At 50.6% G+C, this 12,497-nt stretch overlaps 1 protein-coding gene across 1 annotated transcript; it reads right to left on the bottom strand.

Annotated features, from left to right (window-relative positions):
• Nucleotides 1-9,306: 9,306 nt before the first annotated feature.
• On the bottom strand, nt 9,307-10,251 carry LOC309446621 (olfactory receptor 14A16-like; the record flags this gene model as incomplete). Its single annotated transcript, XM_082066485.1, has 1 exon — nt 9,307-10,251. The coding sequence occupies one exon, from the start codon at nt 10,249-10,251 to the stop codon at nt 9,307-9,309; it is 945 nt and encodes a 314-aa protein (XP_081922611.1).
• Between the last annotated feature and the right edge of the window lie 2,246 nt (nt 10,252-12,497).

Here is a 12,497-nt window from a genome sequence, read left to right as displayed (position 1 = left end):
TTCTCCTTCATGCTCTTCATGCAGATGGGTTTGATATCTGCCTTTTCCAAAGACCTCAGAAACCCTCTTAGCACTTTGTCTTACTTTTGAGAGCACAACCCAGAATCACAGGCAAGGGTGACAGAGCAGACAGGAGCACTTGCAATGAGCCTGTCCCAGCAGCTGAGATGAATCTCACTGGGACACTGCGGTTTGTTCCTGGAGTCACACACAGAAATGCCAGGGTTCTGTCAGGCCTCCATATCTGAGTTGGTCTCAGGACTCCTTGTTCACCCAGGGATGCTCAGAGACAGAGTCTTTCCCTTTTACACACAGAGACAGGAGTCACAGTGTCCCTCTGGCCTCTTGTTGCCACTCAAAGGGGTGGGAGACACCTCAGCCCTATGGTGTGTCCCCCTGCTCTGCACTAATCTGAGATGTCCTACATCATGAGGAATGGACACGGGGAGCTCAATTAAGGAAGCACAACCCAGTGCTGCATTCAGGCAGTTTCCCATGGGGTGTTACTTCCAACAGGAAGTGACCTCAGGACCTTGTGTGTGCCACAGGTTTTCATGGAACCCCAAGGAACAGTTGATGGTGTTTGTGCTCACTCGTGTTCATGTCACACAGCATCACAGTAACACAATATGTTTGGGATTGGAAGGAACCTCAAAAGATCGCCTGTGAGTTCCTCAGAACTCATTCAGCTTCTTTCATACACCTGGCAGTGGTCACCAATCACCTCAATGTCCCAGTCCCACACTTGCTTGAATCCCCTATTTGGATCCCTGGAGGGATGTACTCCCCCCTGGAGTACATCACTCCAGGAGGTTCATGCATCCACCAGGTTCATGGATGATTCCTGAGGACCATCCAAGTGTGGGCTGTGTAAGAGAGGAGCAGAGCAGGGTCAGCTCATGGGCCATGACTGAGCACAGCCACCCCAGCAGCAGCCGTTCCCCATCTCCCAGGCACAGCCATGCCCACAGCATGGAAATGTCACTGCCATATAGGATTAGCCCAAGAGAGGCCTTTCTTCCTTCCGTATTCGGAGGAAAATCTTCCTTCTGTTCCTCCTCCACCTGCAGACATCAACTGCTTTCCATTTCTGGGCTCAGACATGGCTGGAAGGGTTCACTGAAGCCATCAGCCATCTCATTGCTTCTCCCTGACATGCCCTGACCCTCTCCCACACCTACAATGGCCAATCACGGCTGCTCAGGGCCTCCCACTCTTCAGAAGAGGCCTCGAGCTTCTTGGTTCTTCCTGATGCTTATTATAAACTTCCTCGCTCTCTCCAGAGTTCATGGTGAGCTTTCTTGTCCATAACAGCCCTTTATGACCGTGTCTTACTAAATGGTTGTGTTTGTATGATCATTTGTGCAGAAAGGGCAGTCACAGGACAGCACCCAATATGTCAAAACTGATGTCGAGTGAAATGCCGTAAATCCCCGATGAGTTCCCCCTGTGTCTGTGTCTCTCCTGGAAGGAGTCTGTCCCGAGAAGGGGATCCAGCTCCTGCCACTCTCTGCAGAGGCACATGAGCAGTGTCCATCACCTGGGGACACAAAGGGTGACATTTGCCAGACCACCCTTCGTCTGAACCACTTAGATGTGTGCTTGTGGATGGGGTATGGAGCCTTATAGTGCAAATACCTATTTAATTGTCATTGCCAGAGGGGCTACCACAGATGCAGTGTACTATTTTACAGATATGTAAATATAAGCATATACGACTGACATTCCTAGACATATTACACAAATATTTGAAGGATTATTCATGCCTTTTAACATGATTATCCTCAGAAGCCCCACCAGCTTTACATCTCAGGAAATGGGATCCAGAGTCCAAGGGCAGGATGGTTTGGGCTCTGTGCTGGGATCTGGAAACTGAAACGTGCTCCCATCTCCCAGCCCCCTGCCCTCCTCAGTGAGGGTGTGAGACATTCTGCCAGCGAGGGCTGAACTCACAGCCACGACCAGTATCTTATGTCCAACTGCAGCCAATGGTGTCCTGCCAGCTCAGGATTGGAGTTTCCATTGCTGGAGGTGTTTAAAAGATGTGGAGATGTGGCACTTTGGGACATGGTTTGGTGGAGTACTTGGGAGTATTAGATTTACGTTTTGACTCCATGTTCTTAAGGGTCTTTTCCAGCCTAAATGATTCTATGATGATATGATTCTATAATTTGGGTTGAAACCATTTCAGTTCCATCACCTCCAGCTTCCCTGAGAGGCGGCTGTTGTGTGGCACAACTGTCCTGGCTCTCCAGGCAGGTTGGGCACTGGGTTGGTGCCTGCATTGGCAGTTTTCCCCTTCCTGGGGTAAAAGGCTGTTGAGCAGAGACAGTTGTAGAGATTTGGGTCACAGGGGTTTGCAGCAATCCTGTCAAACTCTGAGCAGGCTGAGCTTTGGAGCCCAGGAAAAATGGAGATGCTCTGAAGGATGTTTGTGAACAGTGGTGCTGTCACTGATAACAGTAACAGGGAACTCCTTATTCTCACTGATGATGATGATGCACTAAAGCTTTTTAATTTCATTACTACCGTCATTCTTACTTTTCAAAACATCTACCACACCTCAGTAGTTGTGTCTTGAAAGAAGCTCTTAGAACAATGATTTTTCTCTCACTTATTTTTTTAAATCATTTAAAGGCTACAACTCTTGGACAGAATTACCCCCAAATCATCCTTCTTTCATAACTTTTCTCCTTTTTTTTATCCTGGTGTGCAGTGGAGGTGGCATAGGAGAATAGTTTCTTTTTGAGACAAAGAAGGCCAAGGAACAGATCCCAGGTCAGTGCAAAGGCACAAAGGAAGCCAGAATCTTTATGTGTGTGCACTGACACACACTGTCACCTGCATTTCCAGTCTCTGCAGTCCCAACTGTGCAGCAGAGTCTGGAGTTCTGAGCTCCCTCATCTGCCCTGTGTGACACATGTAAAATGGAACTACCCCAGTCCAACGGCTGGTTTTGATTCTCTTCACAGCCTGAAGCACCACATGGGTCAGGAGACGAGCCAGGATACCCAACCAGGACTCACATGCTCTGCTCTTACAGTTCAGGTGTTCACTGTAATCTCAGCAGACATGTCACACTGATATCTGGGTGCAAGGAGCTGGTCAAGTGTCTCATCTCCATTTCTGCAATGGTGGCTTTGCTGCCTGGCTGATGTGCAGACTCTGTGCATGGATGCTGACGCCTCTTGAACAACCTGCTCTGAAAGGGTTAACAACACGGGCTGTTCTTTCTGGAAGAATATTAGGACAGAAAAAAAACCCTGGTTTGGGTCCAAATGAAAAGGGATGCAAAAGTTGTGGTCAGGACTGTTAAGGGGTACTTGTAAAGCAGCCCTGCACCTCATGTTAATTATTCCTGTGCTCAGAGAGAACATGAGAGATTTCTCTAATTTGAAAACATGAAGGGGATGAAAGGACAGTGTCATTCAGACTGGATGGGACCTTGGGAGGTGTCTTGATCAACCTCCTGCTCAAATCAGGGTCAGACCAAATTTTCAGGGCTTTATCATACCTTGGATACAAGGTATGAAAGGGAATGATGCTGGAATCCTTGCTGACTTCCAGGTAACAGGCCATCAATGTTTTCCCAACATCCACAACCCTGTCCTTTCCTCACAGAAAGCAAAGAGGATGGACAGGCACAACCTGCCCTGGGTAAACCCCGTCACCTTCTCTTCCATACACCCAGAAATGGGGTCCCAGTGGACATGCTCTGGGGCACAGCCCTTAGTTCCCCTGCTCACCCATTGGCTATTTTGAAAAGTGCTCACACTGTGTGAGAGCTGCCAGTGGTCAGGGAGTCCCCCCAGTCTCCATGAGCTTTCACAGATGGTGGAGAGTGGCCTCACTGTGACATGGTCCTGCTGTCCCAGCTCCTGGGATGCTGCCCCTGCTGTCCCATAGACTGGAGAGAATTGTGTTAGTTCCAGTGACCCCTGACTTGATCCCCATCCACTGCTGCTTGTTCTCCTTCAGATTCCTGTCTCAAGTCACAGATGCTTGGGAGGCAGCAATTTCTCAGAAGAGAGATTCTTCCATTCAGAGTGCTGGTAGGAAATGTATTTTGCTGACTAACTGGATACAATTATATATTTCACTATATACTTACCAACACGTAAATATTTTTTTTCCTTATGATCACATAGACAGAAAACACAGATCTGTTGAGATCACTGTCAACATGACATTCTAAATAGAGAACAGTTCAATTAACAGTTCAATTATCTTTCTTAACGCTGTAGGCTTTGCTAGGATAGAAACCTTGAAAACATTTGTTTTTTTAAATGGAGGGCAAAGGAAACCAAATGAAAGATTTAAAGTGAAGATAGTGCCTTCTTGCAACTTTAAGAATCAAATGTTATTGGTGTTTTATTTCTCCATTCTTTGTTTTGAATACTCTAAATATCAGTGTTTTCTCATGAGATCAAAATGAGACTTTTCAGGATGTGCATTAAGAACGAGAGGAGAACTCCTGATCCTGCACTAGATTTGCCTTCTCAGCACTCTCTCTGTTATCTGTGCATCTCATCTCCCTCATCCTCCAGGTGTTTCCTCCTGCCCTGACTAAACTGACCATGTCTGCAGTCCCATTTCCAGCAGCTGATCTGCACACAACACTTGCGATTGCTCTCTGGGTTTCCCTTCCTCTTACTGTTTGATCACTCACACACTTGTCAACAACCCAGTTGCTGCTTTCAGCTTCAAGGAGTTAAAAGCTTCCTTGTCTTTCAGTAGTCTGTCTAATTCTGTCTTTAGCCAACTCTTTTATTGTGTTTATTCTATAATTTCCTTTCTGTCTAAAACATTTATTGCATGGTTCTGCCTTGGAGAAGGTGAACCTCAGTGGTGGCAGCTTGTCCTTGGTGTACAGTTGAGGAGCCTGTTTTCTTTTAATCATTACTCTCATCAGTTGTATTTTGTCTGTTCAAAGGTAAAGCAAAGTCCCTCTTTGCTGTGTGCACTTGGGTCTGCAAGGAGAGCAGGTGGGAGCTGGTGCAAAGGAGCTGGCACATGCAGCTGCAGATGCAGTGAAGTCTGGTGTGAGGAAAAGGGATGCAAGGCCCAGGGGCCAATGAGAGAAACGATGGGGTTGGGGAGGTGAGGAGCAAGGTTGTCCACACGGTGTGAGACCTCAAGGGACAGCTTCTCCAGCCAGTCCAGACCTCCTCAGGAGAGACCCTGGATCAACATCAGATAATGCTGCAGTCACCTCTTTGCCAAACTGAAAAATACTAAACTATACCCTTTAACCAAAAAAAGGCATTTTTATAAGAAGGTTTTTGAAATCTTTCTCCATAACTACACTAGGACACTTCTCTAATTGGCAGTACAAGACTAGAAGGGAATTACAAGAAGAGACATGGTTTCTTAGAGCTTTCTTCAGTGTAATGAACCCCATGGTGCATTTGGTGCTGAGTCCTTGAACATTGCTCAGGTGCTGAGAGGAGACTGCACAAACCTTTCCAGAAGTCAAAGCCAGAAGAAAAAAGTACTAAGTTCCTTGAAGTATTAATAAGTTCCACTGAGGGCAAGTACCAGCAAAGCCTCCCCAGGGACTCGCTAGAGCAGAGAATTGGAGGCCATGATGGCAGATAAACAAAGGGAAACGTGCAGGCAGCTGAGGTGCTGAGAAAACCCTGGTTTAGTTGGATGAAGCAGAGAGGCCAAGGCCTGACCCCCAGCCCCTGGCAAGGCAGATCCTGTCCCTCACACATTGCTCAGGGCTCTTCCTGGGGCAGGGGATGTGGGCTGTGTGGTGTGAGTGAAGGACAATGGTGTGACAGTTCCCAGCCTTCCTGGGGGTGTGCAAGGAGGCCATGAGGTGCCCCCAGTGCCTGAGGACAACATGTCTCCTCACAGGCCTTGGTGGCAGAGGCGATGGCCATAGCCAAGGGGACAAAGACTTGGGTTCTCTTGGTGACATCCAGCCTTGCCAGTGCCCTTTGCCATCTCCACCACAGGTTGTCCTACACTGTCCCTCAGCTGCTTCTGTTTCCCTGCAGGCTGTAGACACCCATCTCACTTCCTCCCCTTGCTCTCACCCTGGTATTTCCATACATTGGCTGATGTGTCTCCACTCTTGTGCTCTGTTCCTTGAAACACAGGGACATGGACTGACCTCCTGCTCCTTCTAGATGTTTTCTTATACCACAGCACTATCCTTTTAGTGACATTTCTTCCTCCTCATGTCCAGTCTCCATGTTCCAAGCTGCACTGTGTGTCAGTGTTTCTGCTGTAGAGAGGGGGACCCTGAAAACTACTGACCTGTCAGCCTCTTACCTGTGCCCGGGAAGATCATGGCTCAGATCCTCCTAGAAGCTGTGCTAAGGCACAAGGAGGACAGGAGGTGATTTGAGACAGCCAGCACGGCTCCACCAAGGGCAAGTCCGGCCTGAGTAACCGAGTGGCCTTCTACAATGGAGTAACTACATCAGTGGACAAAGGAAGGGCTATGGATGTCATCTATCTGGACTTCTGTAAAGCCTTTGACATGGTCCCTCACAACATCCTTCTCTTTAATTTGGAGAGGTATGGATTTGATGGCTGGACTGTTCTGTGGGTGAGGAACTGGCTCAATGGTCGCACCCAGAGAGTGGTGGTCAATGGCACAATGTCTGGATGGCCACTGGTGACAAGTGATGTCCCTCAGGGGTCCACACTGGGATCAGTACTGTTTAATATCTTCATCAATGACATAGTGGGATCAAGTGCAGCCTCAGCAGGTTTGTGGATGTCACCAAACTGAGCAGTGTTCCTGATATGCCTGAGGGACAGATGCCATCAAGAGGGGCCAGGATAAGCACGAGAAGTGGACCCATGTGAATCCCAGGAAAAACATGGATGTGTTGGAGAGGGGCCAGAGCAGGGTGACCGAGATGATCAGAGGGCTGGAACAGCTCTGCTGGGAGGACAGGCTGGGAGAGTTGGTGCAGTTCAGCCTGGAGAAGAGAAGGCTCCGGGGGGACCTTATTGACACCTTTGTGTACTTAAAAGAAGACAATAAGAATGATGGGGACAGACTTCTGAGCAGGACATGTTGTGATAGGACAAGGGGTCATGGTTTTGAACTAGAAGGGGAGAGTTAAAGGTCAGACATGAGGAAGACATTTTTTACAATGGGGAAGATGAAATAACAGCACCAATTGCCCAGAGAGGTGGTGGATGCCCCATCCCTGGAGACATCCCAGGCCAGGCTGGATGGGACTCTGAGCAACCTGACCTGGCTGAAGACGTCCCTGCTCATAGCAGGGGGTTGGACTAGATGGCCTTTCAAGCTCCATTGCAACACTCTCTATGATTCCTTCCTCCAAGGAAAGCTCCATCACCTGGGAAATGACCCTTCAAGCAGAGAATCACCGGATCATAGAATCATTTGAGTTGGAAAAGACCATTAAGATCATGGAGTCCAACCATAACCTAACTCTAGAACTAAACCATGTCCCTAAGAGCTTCATCTATACATCTTTTAGACACCTCCAGGAGTGGGGACTCAACCACTTCCCTGGGCAGCCTGTTCCACTGCTTCACAAACTTTTCCATGAAGAAATGTTTCCTAATATCAATTCTGCACATTTTCTGGCACTAGCTGAGGCCGTTTCCTCTCATCCTATCAGTTGCTACTCAGGAGAAGAGCAACACCCTCCATGCTACAACCTCTTCTCAGACAGCTGTAGAGAGCGAGAAGGTCTCCCCTCAGTCTCCTTTTCTCCAGGCTAAACACCCTTTGTCCCTCAGCTGCTCCTTAGAAGTCTTGTGCTCCAGACCCTCAACAGCCTTGTCCCCCTCCTCTGCACTCGCTCCAGCACCTCAAGGTCTTTGCAATAGTGAGGAGCCCAAAACTGAACCAAGGATTTGAGTTGTGGCCTCACCAGCATCAAGTACAAGGGGACGATAACTGCCCTGTTTCTGTCCACTGCTCTATTCTTGATGCAAGCCAGGAAGCCATTGGCCTTTTTGGCCACCTGGGCACACACTGGCTCATGTTCAGCTGCTGTCAATCAACACCCCCAGATTGTACATCTCTGCTTCTGCCTCTTTGTTTTCTTCTTCCTCTGTCTATTCTGATGTGAAAGAGCTCTCCAAGGAAAAGATTCATGGAATCCTACAATAACACAGCGTTGGAAGAAACTCCTGAACACCATCTCTGTCCCACTGACCTTTATGGCACCCCAAGGAACAGCTGATGGCGTTTGTGCTCCCTTGGGTTCATCTCACCACATGCACACAGTGGACATGCACATGATGTGTGTGTTTACAACTCATCTGCACAATGAAAACATGGACTTTTGACCTAGTGTTTCATAGAATCATAGAATGTCCTGAGTTGGAAGGACCCACAAGGATCATGGAGTCCAACTCCTGTCCCTGCACAGGTCACCCCGTGTGTCTGTGGACGTTGTCCAGTCTCTAACACTGTCAGGTTGGGGCCGTGACACCTCCCTGGGGAGCCTGTTCAGTGTCCAGCACCTCTGGGGGAAGAACCTTTTCCTCATGTAAAACTGACCCTCCCCTGGCATATCTGCCATTCCCTCAGGTTCTCTCATTGGTCACCACAGAGAAGAGATCAATAACTTCCCTTCCTTCTCCCCTTGTGAGGAAGCTGTAGCCACCATGAGGTCTCCTTTGAGTCTTTTCTTCAGTTCTGATGCTCAGAAACCCCTTGGTTTGCTTTCTGAAGCAGAAAGGAGAAGCCATGAGCTCCAGGCAATGGGAAGGGGGATCCTGTCCCTCACACACGGCTCAGGGCTCTTCCTGGGACCGTGGGATGTGGGTGTGCAAGGCCCAGGGAAGGACAACACTGGGACAACTTCCAGCTTCCCCATGGGGCTGCAAGGAGGCAAAGGGGCCCCAGTGCCATGAAGACAACTTGTCCTCTCCTAGCCCTTGCACCAAAACAAGGGATGAGAAGGAGAGTGTGGGAGTGGAATCAGAACAGCTCTGGAAGACCAAGCGCTGCTGCTCCCTGGCAGTGCTGCCAGGATGGAGTCTTTTCCCCTCCTCCCATGGACATAGAAACTGTCCCTGAACATCCAAAACGGGCTTGCAGGAAGGATATAGTGAAAAACAAGTCACTACAGGACTGTTTTTTTTTGTTTAAATACACACAAATCATGGCTCCACATTGACACAACCAGTGGTTATAAAATAAAAGCAGACAGTGATTTAAAAAGGGAATGACAATGTTATCAGGATAGAAAAAACGCCAATAAAAACAGAAAATAGAGATGAGAGGCTGAACCTGTAACTAGTTACATTAAAACTTCTATGTAGAAGCAGATGGGCAGTCTATTGCTTCAGAAAACACTAAGATATGAGTTTCCAGAGGGTATCCTTGAGCTCCTGGTTCCTCATGCTGTAGATGAGGAGGTTCACTGCTGGAGGCACCACTGAGTACAGAACAGACACCACCAGGTCCAGGGATGGGGAAGAAATGGAGCGGGGCTTCAGGTGGGAAAACACGCCAGTGCTGAGGAACAGGGAGACCACGGCCAGGTGAGGGAGGCAGGTGGAAAAGGCTTTGTGCCGTCCCTGCTCAGAGGGGATCCTCAGCACGGCCCTCAAGATCTGTACATAGGACACCACGATGAACACAGAACACATAAAAGCTAAAGAGGCACTGACCACCATAAGCCCAAGTTCCCTGAGGTAGGACTGTGAGCAGGAGAGCTTGAGGATCTGGGGGATTTCACAGAAGAACTGGCCCAGGGCATTGCCCTTGCACAGGGGCAGTGAAAATGTATTGGCCGTGTGCAGCAGAGCAGTGAGAAACCCAGTGGCCCAGGCAGCTGCTGCCATGTGGACACAAGCTCTGCTGCCCAGGAGGGTCCCGTAGTGCAGGGGTTTGCAGATGGCAACGTAGCGGTCGTACGACATGACAGTGAGGAGACAATACTGTGCTGTGATCAAGAAGAGAAACAAAAAGAGCTGTGTCGTACATCCCAAGTATGAGATGGCCCTGGAATCCCAGAGGGAATTGGCCATGGACTTGGGCAGAATGGTGGAGACGGTGTCCATGTCAAGGAGGGCGAGGTTGAGCAGGAAGAAGTACATGGGAGTGTGGAGGTGCTGGTCCCAGGCTATGGTGGTGATGATGAGGCCGTTGCCCAGGAAGGCAGCCAGGTAGACGACCAGGAAGAGCCAGAAGTGCAAGAGCTGCAGCTCCCGTGTGTCTGTGAACGGCAGGAGGAGGAACTGGGTGATGGAGCTGCTGTTGGACATTTGCTGCCTGTGGGCATGAGGACCTGTCATGGGAGGAAAAGATAGTGAAGGTTTAGATGAGACTTCTCTGGGAGAAACCAAAGCCATTTCCCACAGACCCTCCCACCCTGTCACACAAAGAGACACTTTTCTTTTTCCAGGAGAACGTCCTGGCTGGAGCCCTCGTCAGTGCTTGATGAGTGTGCAATGAAGAGCAGGGTCTCTGCCCAGGGGCTCCTGAGGAGTCAGCCTGACCCTGTGTGATCGGGTGGGCAGGGGCCAGTCCTGGGGTTCAGCTTTGTCAGCTGGAACTGCTCCTGGTGCAGAAGGGACTGTCAGTATCTGTACCCCCAGCCTGAGAAACTGAGTTTGAGAGGTTTGGTGTTTCTACAGCTTCTTCTCCCCTCCCACCCTGGGGAGTGTTGTTGGGTGTCAGAAACCCTCAGCATTTCTGCTGCACTCAGGGAGAACAGAGCGAGTCCTGCAAGACCAGAGGGTGCCTGTGGGTCAGTGCAGAGTGAGGGCAGCTGCTCTGTCCCTCTGTCTTGCTCCAGCTGCCCTGGGCTGGCACCTTTCTGAGATGGGGGCTGATCACACTCCCATGTTACCCTGAAAAGCCACCAGGCACTGCTGAGAGCAGAGGGATCCACCCCAGACCATGACAGGTCTCACCCTTTCCTAAGGTCTCAGCACCCCACGTTTAGCCCAGGACACACACAGCTCATTCCCCAGCCCCACAGACTGCATTGCCCACACCCCACAGGTCAGAGCAAAGCTGGGACACGTGTGCCCATGGACACACCTGCAGGAAAGGACCCACAAGCTCAGGCTGTGACTCTGCAGCTGAAACTGCCATCCCCAGAGAGCCTGACAGCAAGAACAAGATCCCAACAGCAGTGACCCAGAGCAGGGGAGCAAGAAGGAAAATGCGGTGAGGGTGGGTGTGAGAGAGGCCAGGGCAGAGGCAGCCGGGCACTCAGGCAGCGTCACCCTTCCCCAGCTGTGCAGCCACCTCCCAGACACCAACAGTGCCGGGCAGCTGCTCTCAGCCCCTGTGCTCTGCAGAGGAACTGGAGCTCTGGCTGCACAGGAGCTGCTTCATGCCTTGGAGCCCCCGGCCCTGAGGGCAGAGGCTTTGCTGGATGGGACAGGAGGCCAGGGGGCTGCTCACAGGAGGGATCTGACCTGCAGGGGGTCACAGGGACTTTTCTCTCTTCTCTCTCCCATAACAATTCCAGGTTTGGTTTCCATCATTTCTGATCATTTCCCTGCTGCCTGGAGATTCCCCCCTGGGAGGTGTTTCCCTGTCCATGTCTGTTCCCTGTCAGTGCTCACAGACCATCCCACCCTCTGTGCCCTCCCCCTGGCCAGGAGTCTCAGTGACTTGTTTAAGCATGAGAGCTCGTTTTCATTTTATCCTTTCCTGCACCCCCCACCCCTTGGGAGAGGAAACTGAAAAGACAGGCTCAGGAAAGCTCCTGATCTGCCTGGTAATCCTTGCAATGATCTTCTCCTTGAGGCATCCTCTTGGAAAAATCCTGGGTGTGATCTGGAGCTGTGGGCAGTGCAGACCCACACAGCACCCTCTCCACAGCAGAAGCACCTTTCCCGCCCAATAGTGTTTGCTCCTTCCTCCCATATCTTCTCCCCTCAGTGTTGTTGGGATCTCCCGGGCAGGCTGAGCGCTGACCCTGGCAGGCGGCAGAGTCCCTGTCCGGCACAGCCCTGGGGTGCAGGGACCCTGCTCTGCAGGACAGCCCTGGACACCCCTGCCTGCACATTGACATTTACACCCCACAGCCACCCTGGGGAGAACACAGCATTCAGTTCTTGTCACTCTGAGAGTGCAGAAGGCAACCCCTGCTCTGCAGCACATCCTCTCCTCTGATCAGAGAACCTCTGAGAGCTGTACTTACATCTCTTGCAGGCTCTGCAATGTGACAGCTTTCTGAGATCCTACCATGATTTGCAGATGCAATGCCCTGCAGCCCCAGGCTTCATATCTGAGAGGATTTCATTTCCAGTGAACTCTCAGCATCCTCCCAGCCCAGACTGCGTTCCCCTCTCTGTGCCTGGCTCCTGTGCCCTCGGTGCTGCAGGCAGAGCCCTCAGCCCTGCTGCGTGTGCAGAGGAGCTGCTCCTGGGCAGAGCTGTCTCTCTGCAGCGCTGCCGCTGCCATGAGCTCCCTGTGTCCCAGGAGCCCAGCCCAGCTCAGCAGCACAGGAGCAGCCCATGATGTCCCTTTCTCTGTCCCCTCTGGGCTCCTCCAGGTGTCCCTGGGGCTCCAGGGGAACGGC

Source organism: Streptopelia decaocto (genome assembly GCF_964273445.1).
Source record: "Streptopelia decaocto genome assembly, chromosome: 15".
NCBI lineage: Eukaryota > Metazoa > Chordata > Aves > Columbiformes > Columbidae > Streptopelia > Streptopelia decaocto.
The sequence above is the reverse complement of the archived record's forward strand: the minus strand, read 5'-3'. Positions and strand labels throughout refer to the sequence as shown.